This window comes from Camelina sativa, chromosome 16 (assembly GCF_030686135.1).
Source record: "Camelina sativa cultivar CO46 ecotype springtype chromosome 16, ASM3068613v1".
In the NCBI taxonomy this organism is placed as follows: domain Eukaryota; kingdom Viridiplantae; phylum Streptophyta; class Magnoliopsida; order Brassicales; family Brassicaceae; genus Camelina; species Camelina sativa.
In genome coordinates, this window is record NC_141895.1 from 30,990,980 (window position 1) to 31,009,978 (window position 18,999).

Genomic DNA, 18,999 nt, shown 5'->3' on the forward strand with positions numbered 1-18,999 from the left:
TGTTTCTGGTCCATTATATATATATATATATATTCAAAATACACCTCGCACTACTAAGAAGAAGAGCTGAAAGATGGATTAATTGAGTCGAACCGAGGCAGGCACTTTTGTGGATTATATAAACTGATTAGTGTGATTTTGTAGTATCTTTTGACTTTTGAGAAGTAGGATTAATCCGGTTCAGGTTGTATAATGTAGACATAATGTGTTGCTGCTCTTTTATGTGTCCAGTTTAGCGTAGACATAAATCATAATATATTGCTGCTTCTACGTCGGAATCGTAATCGCACCATCTACTTCTTCTTCTTCTTCTTTACTAACTCTTTCCCATCTCATTTAGACGTTTACAATTCTTTTATCTGCAAGGAGGAGGCTTAATGTGGAGGAAATCATCCAAATTGAAGAAATCGAATAGCAAACAAAAGTTTGATTTATAAATTTTTTTTTAAAACAAGAAAAAATAGTTTTGACCAAAAAAAAAAAAAAAAAGAGAAAATATTAATAAAATCATTGGGACATGAACGTTAAGTTTAGGCGGGAATCTTGAACTTTTGTTTTGAACGGACTAAACTCTAATGGGCTTTCATTTTTCGGCCCAATTGTACTTTTCGAAATGCTATATTCGTGAGCGAGTTTTTTTTTGGTTTGTCTGAAAAATCCAAGCTTTTGGTCTTCATCGGCGTCGCATCACCGGAAGAAACGGTGGAAATTACTGCGTTTTCTGAGAAATCCAAGCTTTCCCATTTCAAAAAATTCTCCCTTTTTATTTTCCAGGTGCGACTTTACAAGTCTTAGCTTGAGTATCAGTGTTTAGGGTTCATGTTTTCTGAATGGGGTTTATCTGCTTCTATCCATAAAATGCTTTAGCCTTCCTTTTAGATATGGAGTTTTGGGTTTTGTATGTTACGAGTTTAGGCCTAAAAAAGTTTACATTTTTCTTTGAATTCACTGCAGGACTGTTGTGCTCGTGGCGATGGAAACCTTGAGAGAAAAGGTTACCGTGTTGTGTTATACGAATGCTTCTATTAAGTATGGTCCTGACGGCGTATACTATGAAGGATCTACTCCTAAGAAGATCAGAGTTAAGGGTAAGACTGAGTTAAGCACATTGTTGAATGCCCTTTATCAAATTTTTGGATTAGATAAGCAGAGATCAAAGATTGAAATCTTTGGTAGGTTACCTGTCGTTGTTTCACGACATCTCTCTATGTATGCACACTTTCCTGTGGTGAACGACTCTAGTTTAGAGACTATGCTTGAGGTTCCAAGCAATCATCCTTCTATTAAAGATGTGGAGTTGTATTTGGAAGTGTAATCGACATCTGATGGAGTTAATGATCCTGCTGCTTGTTCATCTCCATTGGAGAGTCCGGTTAGTTCCTTGAAAAGAAAGAGAACCCAACAACCGCAAGTAGCTACTGGTTCTGTGACACATCCTCCATCTGTTAAGTTAGAGAGGGATAATGGGTTAGAGGTTCAGGGATTGGATACCACTAACGGGTTGGCAGATGCTGCTTTTAGAAACGGTAGCACTCATCATGGAGATGAAGATAGAGAAATGACGGAAGCAAACTCAAGTTTGGATGGGGTGGAGCAGGTTGTTAATTTGACAGCAAATAATGTGTCAGCTTTAGAGGCATCGGCTAATGCGTGCTTAGATAAAGGTGTCGAGTCAAGTGCTTCAAATCCGTGGTCTCTGTCCAGTCTGTGGGTTGATGATCATGAAATGCGTGTAGGGTTGTGTTTTAAAGACAGGGATGAGTTGAAGAAGGTAGTGGACTGGTGCTCCATAAGAGGGCGGCAAAAGTGTGTAGTAAGAGAGACCAAGAACGACGCATTTACGTTTGAGTGCATCAGATGGAAATGCAAGTGGACGCTTTGGGCAGCTAGAATGGAAGAACACGGACTTGTTGAGATAACCAAGTTTACTGGTCCACATACTTGTTGTCCTATAAGGCCAGATAATTTTGACGTGGAATTTGCAGCAGAGGAGATTGAAAGTCTGATCAGGGTACAACCCACACTAACAATTGCAGAGTTGAAGGATTGGTGGTTTCAAAAATTTGGCGACATGCTTGAAACTTCAGAAATGCAAGAAGCAAAACAAGAAGTGATCAAAAAAGTCTTTGGAGATTGGGATCGGAGTTTCAGAGTATTACCCAAATTAATGGCTGCGTTTCACTTATCTAATGGGCTACTTGTGGACTGGCAATACGATATTTTTCCAAATCCTGAATTTGCATCCTTTCGTGGTGTGTTTTGGGCGTTTCCACAGTCCATTGAAGGTTTTCGACACTGTAGACCTCTAATCATAGTGGACACTAAAGACTTGAATGGTAAGTACCCTATGAAGTTGATGATTGCCTCAGGAATGGAAGCTGATGATTGCTATTTCCCGCTTGCATTTGCGGTTACCAAAGAAGTGTCCACTGATAGTTGGCGTTGGTTTCTCAATGGAATCAGAGAGAAGGTCACACAAAGGAAAGACCTTTGTCTCATCTCCAGTCCCAACCCGGACATAGTCGCTGTTGTAAACGAGCCATGGTCTCTATGGCAAGAACCCTGGGCTTATCACAGGTTTTGTCTGGATTATTTCTGCTCCCGATTCCATGATTTTTTTCAAGATGACTACCTAAAGAGCCTTGTGGAAGAGGCTGGATCCACGAATCAGAAGGAAGAATTTGACTCCTACATGATGGAAATTGAAAAGAAGAACTCAGAAGCTCGCAAATGGTTAGACCAATTCCCTCAAAGTCAGTGGGCTCTGGCTCATGACAGTGGGAGAAGATACAGAGTCATGACGATCGAGACAGAAAATGTGTTTGCAATTTGCGAAAGCTTTCAGTCTCTTGGTCTGCCAGTGACAGCAACCGTACTGCTTCTGTTTGATGAGATGAGATTGCTTTTCAAGACGGGTCTTTGTGATAGCAGTGGTAGGGTTAACCGCGGAGATATGTACACCAAACCCGTCATGGACAAGCTCGAAGAGTTAATGACAGATTCCATCACTCACGTTATAATGCCGTTAGAGAAAGGTGCTTTTCAGGTGACAGAGCCACTTCAGAATGATGAATGGATCGTTCGGCTGAATGAATGCACCTGCACGTGTGGGAAGTTTCAATCAAGTAAGTTTCCGTGTCTGCACGCTCTAGCAGTCTGCGAGAAGCTGAAAATCAACCCTTTGCAGTATGTAGACAACTGTTACACTCTTGACCGATTATACAAAACTTATGCTGCCACATTCTCTCCTGTTCCGGAAGTATCAGCTTGGCCAGAAGCTTCTGGAGTTCCAACATTGTTTCCACCTGTCATTCTGCCGCCACCTAACAATACAGGTAAGTCCATCTCATACTAGGAAGACGAAAATCTGAACCATTTAGATGGATTTGGTACCAAACTGAGTCAATCCTAAAGAGGTTTTTGCATGGATTTTGCTAACTGATGGGTGATTATGTAGTATCTTTTGAATTTGGGGCCTTTCGGTAAGTATGATTAAACCGGTTTTGGTTATACATCGTAGTGTCTTAACAAAGACATTTGTGTTGCTGCTTTTGTTTATGAAATCAACGAGAGTTTTTGCATTTTACTGTGCCCTGAGCTAACAGTCGAATCATTCTGAAATTGATTTGAAAGTCTTAATAAACACAGAATCATGAATGAAAACTGAACTAAAATCGGTATTAACTTTACTCGTTGCATTGTATTGTTTCTAATTTCAGTATTTAACTTAGAATTTACCAAAGCAAGGATAAATTCAATACAAAAGATAGCTTTAGTCAAGACTAGAATTCAGAACAAACTCAATACTTATTAAACGAAGATTCCTTAGATTCATAAAACTGAAGAATTATAGTGTCGTTATATTTTGATATATCTTCCTTTATGTTTTGATGATGTTTCTGATGCCATTTATTTATCTGTGTTTGTTTGATCTAGTAAATGACAAAACCAAGGAGCCTCCTAGTGATGAAGAGTTGCGAAATGCAGTTGTTGATATCTTGAAAGTGGTGGACCTTAAAACGGTTAGGATTCAAACCACAAGAAATTTATGTGCCTCAGAAGATATAATCGATATCTAAGTTTAACTATAGCTTTGTTATTTCCTGACAGACGGCGTTCGCTGACATCCTCAAGCGACTAGGTATGAGTTAAGATCAGATCGTTTTGTTTTCTTCACTGATGATGGATGTTGTCTCTGTAACTTGTGTTGTGTTATTACAGCTGAGAAGTTCGAAATCGACCTCACCCCACAAAAGTTATCTATAAAGGAGATGATCCAAAATGAGCTCCAAACCAAGCAGATGAGGAGTGGAGTAAGTAAGTAAGAAGAGATATAGGAACTACCATGAGTTCCTTAGGAATCATTCATGCCAACTTTCGATTTTTGGTTCTTTTTTCTTCTTTGTTCTAGTAAGAAGAGCTGAAAGTTAGAGAACTAGAGTTAGTAGGAATCAAAAGCAGATCATGTTTAACTGCGTTGGTGCTTTTGTGTGTGAAAATTCCATAATGGTTCTTTTGAATTTAGGAGTCAGCCATTAGTAATGGCCCATTACCTAATCTTTCAGTTCTCTGAACCATTCAAAAGAGACAACTATGGGAACCATCTATTGCATACAAATTTTATCCCACGGCAAAGGAAGGAACTGGTTCACAATAGCCATGTCATTAACAATACTGTAAATTTATTAATTGGCTAAATAAATGCTAAACCGAACCGGAATAGTATTTGAAATTTCGAATCAGTTAGATTTCTTGAAATCATTTTTTTAATCATTTGGCTTAAAATTCGGTTCAAGTCTGATGACTTGGGACTTCTTATTTAGACCCAAAGTGCGAGAGTGGTCGTGTCTACTCGTCCTCCCCTGTGATAAAATACTACTACTAAATGCTGCGATTTTTACTTCCATTTCTGAAAATTTGAAGCTTTCCTTGTGACATCAAAGTTGAAATCTCCGGTTTTATTTCTTCTTCAGGTATTTACTTTTTTGTTTAAAGAGCGAAATTGAAGTTTTGCATCTCTTACGGTTCCTTACACTTATAGAATCAGAGACAAAGGGTTTGCATCCCCAAAGTTTACATTTTTTTACTTTGAATTCCTTGCAGGTTTGTTGTCCTCATGGCTGAAGTAGATGTTCCAGTGTACTGTTTCTGGAACGGTTGCATCAAGGACAGCTCTAGTGGCATATACTATGACGGATCCAATGTTGAAAAAATCACTGTTAAGCGAAAGACTAAGTTTAACGAATTGCTGGATCGTCTGTATCAAGGTTACTGGGTTAGATAGAAGTAGGTCAAGGTTTGATGTCATCGGTAGATATCCTTTAACTGTTCAACAGTTTAGGGTTAAGTATGTACGTCTTCCCGTGGTGGACGACACTAGTTTGGAGACTATGCTTGAGGTTACAACCAAACATCCTTGTTTTCAAAGTATTAACCTGTTTTTGGAAGTGAAATCGACATCCAATGGAGTTATTGTTCCTGCTGCTTGTTCTTCCAAAAGACAAAAGACTGATGGTAATGTTAAGTTAGAGAGGGAGAAGGATAGAAACTCAGAATCAGGTAAGGTGGTGCACGCTGTTGATGATTTGACAGGAGATAGCATCACTTATAGTTCTGGTGTTTCAAAACCTTGTTTGTCTAGTTTGGTGGTTGACAATCATGACTTGCGAGTTGGATTGTGCTTCAAAGATGGTGATGATCTGAAGAAGGCAGTGAACTGGTGTTCTCTAAAAGGGCAGCAAAAGTGTTTAATACGAGAGACTGCAAAGGATGAGTGTATCTTTGAGTGCATCAGATGGAAATGCAAGTGGCCACTTGGAGCCGCTAGAATGGAAAAACATGGACTTGTCGAAATAATCAAGTACACTGGTCCACATGGTCCACATACTTGTCAACCCATTGATCCAGAAGATTTCAAATTAGAGTTCGAAGCCGATGAGATTGAACGGACAGTCAGGGATAAGCCCACACAAACAGTTGCAGAGTTGAAGAAGTGGTGGAAAGAGAAAATTGGCTATGAGCTTGAGACTTCAGATGTGCGGGCTGCAAAAGAGAAAGCTATTAAAAGAATTTTTAGAGATTGGGATCAAAGTTTTGAAGATTTGCCCAATTTAATGTCTGCCTTTCATTCATCTAATGGACTACTCGTGGATTGGAAGTACAATCTTTATCCTAATCCCAAGTTTGCATCGTTCTGTGGTGTGTTTTGGTCCTTTCAACAGTCTATAAAAGGGTTTCAACACTGTAGACCTCTGATCGTAGTAGACACCAAAATCTTGAACGGTGAGTACCAATTGAACTTGATGATTGCCTCGGGGGTTGATGCAGCCAACAAATTTTTTCCTCTTGCATTTGCGGTTACTAAAGAATTGTCCACTGACATTTGGCGTTGGTTTCTCACTGGAATCAGAGAGAAGATGACACAAAGGAAAGGTATTTGCTTCATCTCCAGTCCTAACCCCGAAATACTTGCTGTTATAAACGAACCAGGGTCTCTGTGGCAAGAACCTTGGGCTTATCACAGGTTCTGTCTGAATCGTTTTTGCTCCCAATTCTCTCTTGTTTTTCCAAGCTTACACCTGAAGTTTCTCATGTGGCGGGATGGATCCACGAGTCAGAAGGAACAGTTTGTTTCCTACATGAAGAGAATCGAACAAGCCAACCCAGAAGCTCGGAAATGGTTAGACCAAATCCCTCTATATCAGTGGGCTCTAGTTCATGACAGTGGTCGGAGATATGGAATCATGGAGATAAATACAAAAGCTTTGTTTGCAGTTTGTAAAGCATTTGAGCTGGCTGATAATGTAGTGACAGGTTCGGTGCTGCTTTTATTTGATGAGCTGAGATCCTCTTTTGACAAGTCTTTTAATTGTAGCCGTAGTTCTCTTAACTGCGGCGATGTGTACACCGAACCTGTCATGGACAAGCTTGAAGAATTCAGGACATGTTTCGTTACTTACAATTACATTGTAATGCCGGTAGACAATAATGCGTTTCAGGTCACATCACCGTTACAAAAGGATGAATGGATTGTTAAGCTGAGCGACTGCACCTGCTCGTGTGGCGAGTTTCAACGTTTCAAGTTCCCTTGTTTACATGCTCTAGCTGTCTGCAAGAAGCTGAAGTTCAACCCTTTGCAGTATGTGGATGACTGCTACACTCTCCAACGGTTAAACAGAACTTACGCCGCCACTTTTTCTCCTGTTCCAGAAATATCAGCTTGGCCAGAAGCTTCTGGAGTTCCGAGATTGCTTCCTCCTTTCATTCCACCGTCACCGCCGCCATCACCACCATACAAATAAGGTAGTAAGAAGAAGAGCTGGAAGATGGATTTGACATTTGAGTCGAACCGAGGCAGAGGCATTTTGGTGAATTATATCAACTGATTACTGATTAGTTATTATTATGAGAAGTAGTGTTTGCTCATTTGCTGCTTCTGTAAGTGAAACTTTTTTCCGCTTTGTTCATTAGAACTTTTGTTGATCCCCTGAACCGATATGAAAACCATGCTAAACCGGATCTGAAACTTAATCCTATCATCTCGTTTTCAAGAAATACTAAAATGACTGGGAAAAATTAAAGTTAAATTTGGTAATGTTTTAGAACGGACTCAAAAATATAAACGGGCTTTCTTCTTACGGCCCAATTGTATTTTGAAAAGCTATAATTAATATGAAGCGGTAGTTCAGTACAGTTGTCTTCTTCATCGGTGACCCAATTTCTGAAAGATCCAAGCTTTTCTGAAATGTGAAATTACTTCCACTTCTGAAACATCCAAGCTTTTCTGAAATGTGAAATTACTTCCACTTCTGAAAGATCCAAGCTTTTCTCTGCGACACCCGATTCGTAAATTCCCGTTTTTTTCTTTTTCAGGTGCTTAATTTTTTACAAGTCTTTGTTTTTAAGTTTAGGGTTTATGTTTTTTTTTTTTTTTTCTAATGGGTTTATCTGCTTCTGTAGCTAAAAAAGCTTTCTCTTTTTAGAGCTGGATAGTATCGTTGATATGGAGCTTTCTAGTGTTAGCTTGAGTATCTCTATAACTGTTTAGGGTTTATGTTGTCTGAATGGGTTTATCTGCTTCTATCCGTAAACAGCTTTAGATATGTAGTTTTCTGGGTTATGAGTTTAGGCCTAAAAAGTTTACATTTTTCTTTGTTTTTTACCGCAGGCTTGTTGTGCTTATGGCGATGGAAACATTCAGAGAAAAGGTTATGGTTTTGTGTCACTTGAATGGTTCTATTGAGTATGGTCCTGATGGAGTATGCTATGGAGGATCCATTCTTAAAAAGATCACAGTTATGCGAAAGACTGCGTTAAGCACTTTGTTGGATTAGATAAGCAGAAATCAGAGTTCAAATTCTTTGGTAGGTACCCTGTAGTTGTTTCACCAGATGTGTTTACCTATGCACATCTTCCCTTGGTGAAGGACACTAATTTGGATACTATGCTTGAGGTTCCAACCAATCATCCTTCTATACAAATTCTGGAATTCTATTTGGAAGCTAAACCAACTTCTGATGATGTTAAGGATCCTGCTCTTTGTTCATCGCCATTGGAATATCCTGCTAGTTCTTCGAAAAGACAGAGGACACAACAAGAAATGGCGGATAAAACTTTAGGCTCAGATGGCTGCTTGGTTAAAGTTTTCAATTCTGGTGTTTTAAAACCGTGTCTTCTGCCTAGATTGTGGATTGATGACGATCATGACTTGCATTTAGGATTGTGTTTCAAAGATAGAGATGAGCTGAAGAAGGCAGTGGACTGGTGGTCCATTAAAAGGCGGCGAAGGTGTATAGTAAGAGAGACCGAGAAGGACATGTATACATTTGAGTGCATCAGATGGAAATGCAAGTGGTCACATACTTGTAGTCCTGAAGATTTTGAAGCTGAGTTTGTAGAAGACGAGATTGAACGTCTGGTAAGGGTACAACCCACGCTCTCAATTGCAGAGTTGAAGAACTGGTGGAAAGAGAAAAATGGCTATAAGCTTGGAACCGCAGAGATGGAGAAAGCAAAAAAGAAAGCTATCAAAAGAGTCTTTCGAGATGAGGATCAGAGTTTCAGAGCCATACCGAATTTGATGTCTGTGTTACACTCTTCTAATGGGCTGTGTGTGGACTGGCAATATGATCGTTTTCCTAACCCTGAATTTGCATCTTTTTGTGGCGTGTTTTGGGCGTTTTCACAGTCCATTAACGGGTTTCAACATTGTAGACCTCTAATCTTAGTGGATTCCAAAGACTTAACGGGAAGTATCCTATGAAATTAATGATTGCCTCGGGGGTCGATGCAGCCAAGAATTGTTTTCCTCTTGCATTTGCGGTTACTAAAGAATTGTCCATTGATATTTGGCGTTGGTTTCTCACTGGAATCAGAGAGAAGGTTACACAAAGGAAAGGCCTTTGCCTCATCTCCAGTCCCCACCCTGACATACTTGTTGTTATTAACGAAACCGGGTCTTTGTGGCAAGAACCATGGGCATATCACAGGTTCTGTCCGGATCATCTGTGCCATCAATTTTTTGACGTTTTTGGAGACAACTACCTGGAGGTTCTTGTGGAGAAGGCTGGATCCACGAGTCAGAAGGATGATTTTGATTCCTACATGAAGGACATCGAAAAGAAGAACCCAGAAGCTCGGAGGTGGTTAGACCAAACCCCTCCACATCAGTGGGCTCTTGCTCATGACAGTGGTCTAAGATACGGAATCATGGAGATAGATCCAAAAGATTTGTTTTCAGTTTGTACAGAATTTCAATATTATACAACAGGGGATGTGATGCTTCTGTTTGATGAGTTGAGATCTTCGTTTGATAAGTGTCTTAGTTCTAGCTGTTTCTCTCTTAACCGCGGCGATGTGTACACCAAACCTGTCATGGACAAGCTTGAAGAGTTCATGACAGGTTCCGTTAGTTATTTATTGCACCGTTAGAGAGAGATGCATTTCTGGTCTCAAAACAGTCAGAAAAGGAGGAATGGATTGTTCAGTTGAATGACTCAACTTGCACATGCGGGGAGTTCCAATCGGAAAAGTTCCCATGTCCGCACGCTCTAGCGGTCTGTGAGAAGCTCAAAATCAACCCTTTGCAGTATGTAGACGACTGTTACTCTGTTGAACGGTATCACAAAACTTACGCCGCTGCATTTTATCCTGTTCCGAAAGTTTCAGCTTGGCCGGAAGCTTCGGGAGTTCCAATATTGTTTCCTCCTTGTCCACCTAATTAACTCATTAGGTAAGGCCTAACACATTTGACTAGTAAGAAGAAGAGCTGGAAGTTAGATGCATTTTGGTGGATTATGTTGTATCTTTTGATTTGCCGAAAGTAGGATAACTTAGGTGCCGGTTTATATAATGGAGACATGATAGATATATGTTGCTGCTTTTTTTTTTTTTTTTTTTTGTATATGAAAATTAATCCGGTTTGTTCATGAGGACTAAGCTTCATTACGATCTCTTTGCCAAACTTATAGCTTATGTATATTTTCTCTAACAAAGTTTCTATCTGCAAAGAGGCTTACTCAGGGGCTTACTGTGAACAAAATCATCCTGTGCAAACGTTTCGCACATACCAGTTTTCTAATCTTAATGCATCTATTGGTATTATTTCCATACAATATCCATCTTAAGACAAGAACAAAATATAAATCATTGGAACATGAAAATTAAATTTAAGGCGGGAAAAAAAACTGAATACAGTATGTTGCTAGTTTTAGAACAGACTCAAACATTAACGGGCTTTCTTATTTTGGCCCAATATCACTTTTATTTCTGTATTTTTTGGTTTTCGAAAAGCTGTGACACACTGACTGTATGACTTCATGAGTTCTCTTCTCTGGCAGTAGTCATATTCACCGGTGACAAGTGGCGACAAACATCAGCGGAGAAATCATTAGCGAGAGGCGAAATTCCAAACTTCTCTGCGACTCACAATCTGTAATTTTCCGAATTTCAGGTATGTAGTAGATCTTTACAAGACTTAGTTTTTGAGTATCATCACTGATTAGGGTTTAGGTTTTTAAATGGCGCGGTTTATCTGCTTCTGTCACCATAAAGCTTTAGCCTTTTTATCTTTAGATATGGAGTTTTCTATTTCGGCCAAAAAAAAAGTTTACATCTTTACCATAAAAATTCAATACAGGATTGTTGTGTTGTGCTCATTCACGGCCATGGAAACCTTGAGAGAAAAGGTTATGGTGTGGTGTTACTGGAATGGTTCTATCAAGTATGCTCCTGATGGCGTATTCTTTGAAGGATCCACTCCTAAGAAGATCAAAGTTAGGCGAAAGACTGCGTTAACCACATTGTTGAATGGGCTTTATCCAATTTTTGGATTAGATAAGCAGAAATCAGAGTTCAAAATCTTCGGTAGGTACCCTGTAGCTGTTTCACCGGATCTGTTTACTTATCTACTTCTTCCTGTGGTGAACGACTCTAGTTTGGAGACTATGCTTGATGTTCCAACCAATCATCCTTCTATTAAACTTGTGAAGTTGTATTTGGAAGTGAGATCCACATCTGATGATGTTGCTGATCCTGCTGCATGTTCATCTCTATTGGAAAATCCCGCTAGTTCCTCGAAAAGACAGAGGATCCACCAACCCCCTGAAGCTACTGGTTATGTGTCACATCCATCTGTTAAAGTAGAGAGGTATATTGGGATAGAGGTTCAGGGAGTGGATAACAGTAACGGGTGGATTGAAGACGAGGAAAATTCTGACTTTGGAAACGGTAGCACTCATGGAGGTGGAGATGGAGAAATGACGGATAAGAACTCGGGTTCAGATGTTTTGGTTAATAACGACAATGCACACAGTGATTTGAATGTGTCAGGCTTAGAGGCATTGGCAGATCCATGCTTCGTAAGTAAAAGTGTCGTCGATTCGAGTGCTTCAAAACCGTCGTCTCTGTCCAGTTTGTGGGTTGATGATCATGAATTGCGTGTGGGATTGTGTTTTAAAGATAGGGATGAGCTGAAGAAGGCGGTGGACTGGTGTTCCATTAGAGGGCAGCAAAAGTGTGTAGTAAAAGAGATTAAGAAGGATGAGTATATGTTCAAATGCATCAGATGGAAATGCAATTGGTCGCTTCAGGCTTCTAGAATAGAAGAACATGGACTTGTGCAGATAACTAGGTGTAGTGGTCCACAAACTTGTTGTTATATTAAGCCAGAGAATTTCAACTTGGAATTTGCAGCAGAAGAGATTGAAAGTCTGATAAGGGTACAACCCACACTAACAATTGCGGAGTTGAAAAATTGGTGGTTAGACAAATTTGGCGACATGCTTAAAACTTCAGAGCTGCGGGCAGCAAAACAGGAGGTAATCAAAAAGGTATTTGGTGACTGGGATCAGAGTTTCAGAGTGTTGCCTCAATTAATGGCTGCCTTTCACTCATCTAATGGGCTACTTGTTGACTGGCAATACGAACTTTTTCCTAATCCTGAATTTGCATCCTTCAGTGGCGTGTTTTGGGCGTTTCCACAGTCCATTGAAGGGTTTCAATACTGTAGACCTCTGATCATAGTGGATTCCAAAGACTTGAATGGTACGTATCCTATGAAACTGATGATTGCCTCAGGACTCGACGCTGATGATTGCTTTTTCCCGCTTGCATTTGCGCTTACCAAAGAAGTATGCACTGATAGTTGGCGTTGGTTTCTCGCTGTTATTAACGAACCCGGGTCACTGTGGCAAGAACCGTGGGCTTATCACAGGTTCTGTCTTGATCGGTTTTGCTTACAATTCCATGATATTTTTCGAGACTACAACCTGGAAGATCTTGTGAAGCAAGCTGGATCTACAAGTCAGAAGGAAGAATTTGATTCCTACATGAAGGAAATTGAAAGGAAGAACTCAGAAGCTCGAAAATGGTTAGACCAATTCCCTCAAGATCAGTGGGCTCTTGCTCATGACAGTGGTAGGAGATCCGGAGTCATGACGGTAGAAACAGAAGACTTGTTTGCAATTTGTGAAAACTTTGACTCTCTTGGTCTTTCAGTGACAGCGAACGCACTGCTTCTGTTTGATGAGATGAGATTAGTTTTTCACACGGGACTTTGTGATAGCAGTGGTAGAGTTAACTGCGGTGATGTGTACACTAAACTTGTCATGGACAAGCTTGATGAGTTTAGGAAAGGTACTGTTACTTACGTTGTAATGCCTTTACAGGAAGGTGCGTTTCAGGTCACAGAGCCGTTACATAAAGATGGATGGATCGTTCGGCTGAGCGAATGCACCTGCACATGTGGCAAGTTTCAGTCGAAGAAGTTTCCGTGTCTACACGCTCTAGCAGTTTGCGCAAAGCTGAAAATAAACCCTTTGCAGTATGTAGACGACTGTTACACTCTTCAACGATTATTCAAAACTTACACAGGCACTTTTGCTCCTGTTCCGGAAGTATCAGCTTGGCCGGAAGCTTCAGGAATCCCGACATTGTTCCCACCAGTCATGTCTCTGCCACCGCCTCCAACTAGTCCTCGCACTATTCAGAAGAAGAAGTGCTAATCGCTTACCGTTTCTATTGTATCTTTGTGTCGTTTGGGAAGTAGGACTAAAACCCATCCGTGTTTGTATTTTGTAGTTTTTTACCGTAGACATTGTTGCTATTTTTGTAGTATATGAAACAGATTTAAGCAAGATGATTCAGAAAACCTTGAGATTCAATTTATTATAAAACAAATATTCATTAAAATGTTTCACGGTACTGTGTTCCTTCCTTAACCTCTCTGCACCCAGCATGTTGCAAAGGGATCTGTAACTTGTGTCATTCACAAATGTTGGCTGCAATGGAGCTGACTATGACGCATCAGCTGAATGCTGCAGTTCAAGTAGTTAGTTCACAGCCTCCGAGTGTTAGGCTGCTTCTAGGAGGACGCACCTTACCGGCCCACTCAGTGTACTAACTTGCTGTGTAGTTTCAGTTAGAAAAGGTTAAAAGATGCACTGATAAAAACACTGCCAAATGATGGAGTTACATAGTTTCTAGAATCAAAGTGTGAAATATTAATGACAAATTATTCAAATTCATTTTGTTGGGTATCTTCCACCAATAAACAAAAGAATATTCAAATTCCCTTGTTGAAGGTCAACAAGAATCCAGCATCTTGGAAAAATATGTTCACGAAACTTCTGAAACATTCATGTTAACTCATTTTATATGCATCTTCTTTATTTTTAGCTGTGTTTCTACAAATATTTCACACTTACTATATCGCTGGTTCAGTAAGTTACAACATTTGTTTGAAAACACAACCTGCGCTTGGAATACACAGGATGCAAAATGAAGAACAATACTATATGAGGCCAACGACAGACGTGAAACAGTAACAATCATCATGATAACAGAACTAGCTATATGGTACAGCAAAAATTACTCCAAGAGTCTTACCGACGCCGATGAGAGAGTTTACGATTAGACCTCTTTCCAGCGGTTGATTTCGATGTGGAAGAAGACGAAGCTGTAAGGGACGGTTGATCCTCACTGAAGGCCTTGTTCACTGACTCTTGTATTTCCATGAACCTTTGCCTCTTTTGTAGTCGGTTCTCTGGAGTTTCTTCTTCTCCACAAGCCAGTTGAGTCAAGTCCTCACAGTCCATAATTATTTGGTCGAGCACTGCCGAACAGCGTGGGAGAAAACGTTTCCCGAGTTCCACTGATGATGATAGGAAACAAGGTCAGACAGCAAGTGACACAGCCGTGTTTATAAATCATTTGAGTATTTGTGATAAGGAGTAGATGAAGTTGGTGAGAATCTATACCGGTTTTAGAAAGCGCTTTTAGTCTACTTTGATGCTCCTCTAGGATTTTGAAAGGTACTATCTTTACGTCCGGTGACGTCCTCTTTGTACCTGTGAGGTCGTCAGGCTCGAGGCTAGTCCCTATGAACTCACATGTTCCCTTCACTTGGGCTATCTCCATTGCCACTTGTGCTTCCGTTGGAAAGAGAAGTTGGGCAAGTGCAACTATATAGTAGACACAAAGTATAGTTATCATTAGTTTCACTTGGTTTCCTAAAAGAGCACATAAAAAGTAAATAAAGAAATAAGAGTTGAGAGATACCTCTATTTTCAAGATCGAGCAGCCTCGTCTTGAGTTCGTCGGCAGCCACTACAAGAGAGGGAGGAACATCTCTAGGAATTGGTTCACGTTTGTCACCTTGCTCTAGTATTTCTATGCATAGTCGGCCTTTGAGAGAATGCTTGTAACGCTCCGGAACATTATTATACTCAACCGCCATAGTGGCTCGTTTTGCGATCAAGAGAGCAGTTCTACCTTCCAAAGTAGTCTCTGATGCACTTGCACCTTTCTCCAGTAAAGATAGTATCAGTTGCGGCTCCTTCCTCATCGCAGCGACATGAAGCACCGTGTATCCCCTCGGATTCCTATGGTTGACATCAGCAATTTTAAGGTCTAGGAGATCAGTTGCGGTCTTGACATCGCAATAAGCAACAGCGAAATGAAGAGCACAGGCATCATCTAAGCTGGTGTGGCCTTCTTTCAAAAGCATCTCGACTAACGCGACATCATCAGAGTCAAGTGCCTTGTGTATATTCCAGACATGTTTCTCTAGTTGAGGCACCTCGTAACCGAGCTCTCTACGGTTGTCAGTTATTTGTTTGACAATCTCTTCAGGCAAAGACTTGTCAAGACTAACTATATCGACATCAGACTTGACAATGATCTCTTTGCATCTATCCAATAGCTTCGTACATGATTTACCACATATACTCGCAAGCTTGAGTATAACCAATGCGTCCTCTATAACAACTTTGTCCACAACATCCAGCAAATGCCTCTGATACAGAGTAACTAGTTCAGGGATCTTGAAGATGAAAGCCAAGTAGAGAACCTCCAACCTGAAATCAACGGCAGGCCGGCAAGCCACGTGGCAGCAACTGTGGTCAGCGCATTCAGAAACTCCCTTTGGAGGTGGCCTCACTCTGCTGCTGTAAACATAAGCAAGAACTGTCACAACCGAATCGAAGCCGACTTCGTAATCCTTAGCAATCTCCTTAAGGTCGAGCTTCACGATGGCTGCGTTGGAATCATTTTCCTTCTTGGCGGCTGCGGCTAAAGCGTTCTTGAAGAAAGGGCTTCTCGCTGAGACAACGCACCGGTGGAAAGAAACTTCCCGGCCGTCAGAGAGAAGAAGCTTAGCGTCGCTGTAGAAATCTTCGGGAGAGTCAAACACGGATTCGAGGCTGTTGGAGAGCAATCGCAGAGCAGAGACATCAGGTCCGGTGAGAAGTTCGGCGGCGGGATAAACGATAGAGGACTCGGTGGGTGCAGGTGCGGCGGCGAAGAAACTAGTACTGCTCGTGATTTCATACGAATCGGCGAAGCCATCAAGAATGGTATCCATCAACTCAAAACAGGTTCTTGAAATTTAACAAATTAATCAAGAAATAGATCTCCTTCCAAATCAAAGAAGAAGAAGACACGATTTGGTTAAGATCGAAGAGCAAAGATAGAAAAAAAAAACCATTGACGTAGCAGAGAGAGAGTAGAAGCTAGAGAGCCAAAGAGACAAAGTCAAGTCAATGAGGATGAGAGTGGTGGTGGTGGTGAGAGAGAGATGAAGAAGAGGAAGAAAGAAGCATCCTCGAACGGTTTCACCAGTACCGGTAAGTTTCCAGGAAAGGAATTGTCTAATATTGGGAAATTAATTTAAACAGTAAAACTAAACCGGTTCGGCTATATCGTGTGTTGCTATATTTGTACAGTTGTATGTGAAATTCAATCCGGTTCAGCGATCGAACCAAACTGGATTTGGAGATGAAATCTTTGATTCATTTTCAAGAAACAAATTACATCTTTACATTTATATTACTTTGACATATTGATTATTTCCAAGGCCGGTTTACTGATATGGACCAACCAATTCAGTCAAATTTAGTTAGCTTTCAGTTTTTAATTAGTTTATTAGCAATATTAAACGAATATATTCATTTAATTTTACAAAAAAAAAATATATATAGATATATATATAACCTAAAAATTGGTTGTTAAACACTTAAACTTGAGATGTCCGATGTCCTAAGCGACGATGAACTACACTTGTCTATGCTTCGGATATGAAATAGACTTTTTAGTTCAGTGTCGTTGGATTCAGAAGAAATAAGCTTAAGATTTATTCCATTAAAGACGTTACACGATGATAAGATTCAAAAACATGAAAGTAAAGCAAAAATAATTATTAAAGTGAAAACAATAACAATAACGAATTACAAAAGCGTAAGTCGTTGACTTGACTTTCTCAATTTTCATGCCTCTCACATTATTTGTGACCTGTTCTATTCAGAATCAGAATGAGAGCCGTTGAATCTCCCGTTCATATCAACTCTCTCGAAGTCAGAATAGAGAGGAAAATAAAAAATGGTCGAAAAAAAGCAAGGGGAGAATTTTGGAGACCTTATTTGTAAATCCTGAGAACTCCCGCTATTCATGTCGTATAAGCATATACGATGCATGTCACCCAGTGTCACGACGTCGCTGGTTAAGAACCCCACGGTTTTGAGCCATACATCTTTAACAATTTCTTTCACGTTTACCCAACAAGTCCCAAAAATGCTCTCCAAAACCCATATCTCATCATAATCCACTCCTTCCTTCTTTCTCGAAGTAATGATCCCAAGCTTTCCTTCGTAGCTTGTCAAGTCTAGAGAGTTACCGCTCCTTATACTCTCAGGAACCGGACAATATGACCATGTTTCGGTTTTGAAACAAAACCGAAACACATTTTTGCGGGTTAACCAATGCAAAAACCTATAAGAAGATGTCGGTTTAGAGTTCCAATAACTCAACATGTCATCTGTCGGTAGTTCCAAATTCTTCAGTCTCTTCCATGCATACGAATCCGAATCGAAAACTTCACAGACGAAACTGGTATTGATGTTGTTCCTCCTCTTCTCCGCGTATGGTAAGTCTGAGAGCCTGAGGATCTTATACCGGAAAGGGTTAGACTCAATAACTATTAAACCGAGGGATATGGTGAAATACCGGGTTTTTGGGTTCGGTAAGAACAGGTGTTGTTTAGTCGTTGGTTTGCAGATGATGTACTCCGGTTGTCCTCCTCTAACCGGACGATCGTTAACACAAAGCAAGATCCCATGACTTGCATCACAAGCTTGAATCCTTGCTCTTCCCTGCGGTAGAAAATCGAGCGAGACTTCATGAGTCCCACCAGATTTGTTTCCGAAAGCTTCGGCAAAAGTGGTGTGTATAGTTAGTCCTCTCGAGTACTGGAGGAAGTAACCGGAAATGGAATTGGTTCTTTGGAGATTGAGTTTGAGAAACCAAGAAGTGGAGGTTCTTTTGTTACATTCTTTGTTTAGGAGTCTGATTTTTTCGACCACCGAATAGCGAGAACGAGAAAGAACCTCGATGAACATGTCTTGGTTCATCTCAAAAGACATTTAATTTGTGAGAATGTATGTAGTGAAATAAAAGATGAAGATTTGTTGTTTTTGATCTGTGGCTACTTACGACAACAAATAGCTATATTATATAGGATGATGGTTTTATGTAACCCAATTTTCATTTTGTTTCATGATTTTGGTAATACCGTGCTTTCCATTTTTGTGATATATTTTCTAAACGTAAACCAACAATGAGAAAGAAACCCCCGCGCCAATTTGTCTTTTTGTTTTTGAATATTTTAAGAATATTATCCAATTTTTTTTTGCATATCACAAATTAATTACCACAACTGGAAGATATATGTATGTATTCAATATTACTGGAAAAATGAAAAATCGGTAATGTTCACTTCACTGTAGAGTCTGAATCATGTATCCAATATATAAAATACGTACTTGTCTCATTTTCCTATATATATATTTATTTATTTATTTAAAAGAATGAACCAATGATATAAACTAAATTAAAAGTTAAAAACTATACTGGGTTTTCGGATTGTGAGATGAACCAAATCGGGTTTAGATTTTCTTGCCCTATCTCATTTGGTTTGGTACTATAATTAGTTAATTACTACATGTATCC

General features: G+C 39.9%; 5 protein-coding genes and 1 pseudogene across 8 annotated transcripts; 4 read left to right on the forward strand and 2 right to left on the reverse strand.

Annotated features, from left to right (window-relative positions):
* The first annotated feature begins 647 nt into the window (after positions 1–647).
* On the forward strand, positions 648–4,557 carry LOC104753094 (uncharacterized). Of its 2 annotated transcripts, XM_087489941.1 has the most exons (6): positions 648–774; positions 955–1,088; positions 1,177–3,335; positions 3,937–4,022; positions 4,111–4,141; positions 4,222–4,557. In XM_087489941.1, the coding sequence occupies exons 3-6, from the start codon at positions 1,559–1,561 to the stop codon at positions 4,323–4,325; spliced, it is 1,998 nt and encodes a 665-aa protein (XP_087346067.1). In that variant the 5' UTR covers positions 648–774; positions 955–1,088; positions 1,177–1,558; the 3' UTR covers positions 4,326–4,557. The 2 variants fall into 2 exon arrangements, with proteins under 2 accessions (XP_087346067.1, XP_010473683.2); XM_010475381.3 differs by having other exon boundaries at positions 955–3,335.
* Positions 4,558–4,741: 184 nt separating this feature from the next.
* Positions 4,742–7,530, forward strand: LOC104754173 (uncharacterized). The gene has a single exon (XM_010476311.3). The coding sequence runs from the start codon at positions 5,130–5,132 to the stop codon at positions 7,299–7,301; it is 2,172 nt and encodes a 723-aa protein (XP_010474613.3). The 5' UTR covers positions 4,742–5,129; the 3' UTR covers positions 7,302–7,530.
* Positions 7,531–7,733: 203 nt separating this feature from the next.
* LOC104753095 (uncharacterized) lies at positions 7,734–10,446 on the forward strand (annotated as a pseudogene). Its single transcript, XR_015584847.1, has 2 exons — positions 7,734–7,872; positions 8,168–10,446. The product of XR_015584847.1 is annotated as an uncharacterized LOC104753095 (transcript).
* Positions 10,447–10,774: 328 nt separating this feature from the next.
* LOC104753096 (uncharacterized) lies at positions 10,775–13,689 on the forward strand. Its single transcript, XM_010475383.3, has 2 exons — positions 10,775–10,951; positions 11,138–13,689. The coding sequence occupies exon 2, from the start codon at positions 11,166–11,168 to the stop codon at positions 13,500–13,502; it is 2,337 nt and encodes a 778-aa protein (XP_010473685.3). The 5' UTR covers positions 10,775–10,951; positions 11,138–11,165; the 3' UTR covers positions 13,503–13,689.
* On the reverse strand, positions 13,613–16,638 carry LOC104753097 (regulatory protein NPR1-like). 2 transcript variants are annotated; one of them, XM_010475385.3, is made up of 4 exons: positions 15,058–16,638; positions 14,757–14,960; positions 14,386–14,650; positions 13,613–13,904 (listed from the first exon to the last, which is right to left on the reverse strand). In XM_010475385.3, the coding sequence occupies exons 1-4, from the start codon at positions 16,358–16,360 to the stop codon at positions 13,889–13,891; spliced, it is 1,788 nt and encodes a 595-aa protein (XP_010473687.1). In that variant the 5' UTR covers positions 16,361–16,638; the 3' UTR covers positions 13,613–13,888. The 2 variants fall into 2 exon arrangements, with proteins under 2 accessions (XP_010473687.1, XP_087348195.1); XM_087492069.1 differs by lacking the exon at positions 13,613–13,904 and having other exon boundaries at positions 14,135–14,650.
* A 653-nt stretch (positions 16,639–17,291) lies between these two features.
* On the reverse strand, positions 17,292–18,413 carry LOC147926136 (uncharacterized). Its single transcript, XM_087492876.1, has one exon. It carries the CDS (start codon positions 18,411–18,413, stop codon positions 17,292–17,294), a length of 1,122 nt encoding a protein of 373 aa, XP_087349002.1.
* Between the last annotated feature and the right edge of the window lie 586 nt (positions 18,414–18,999).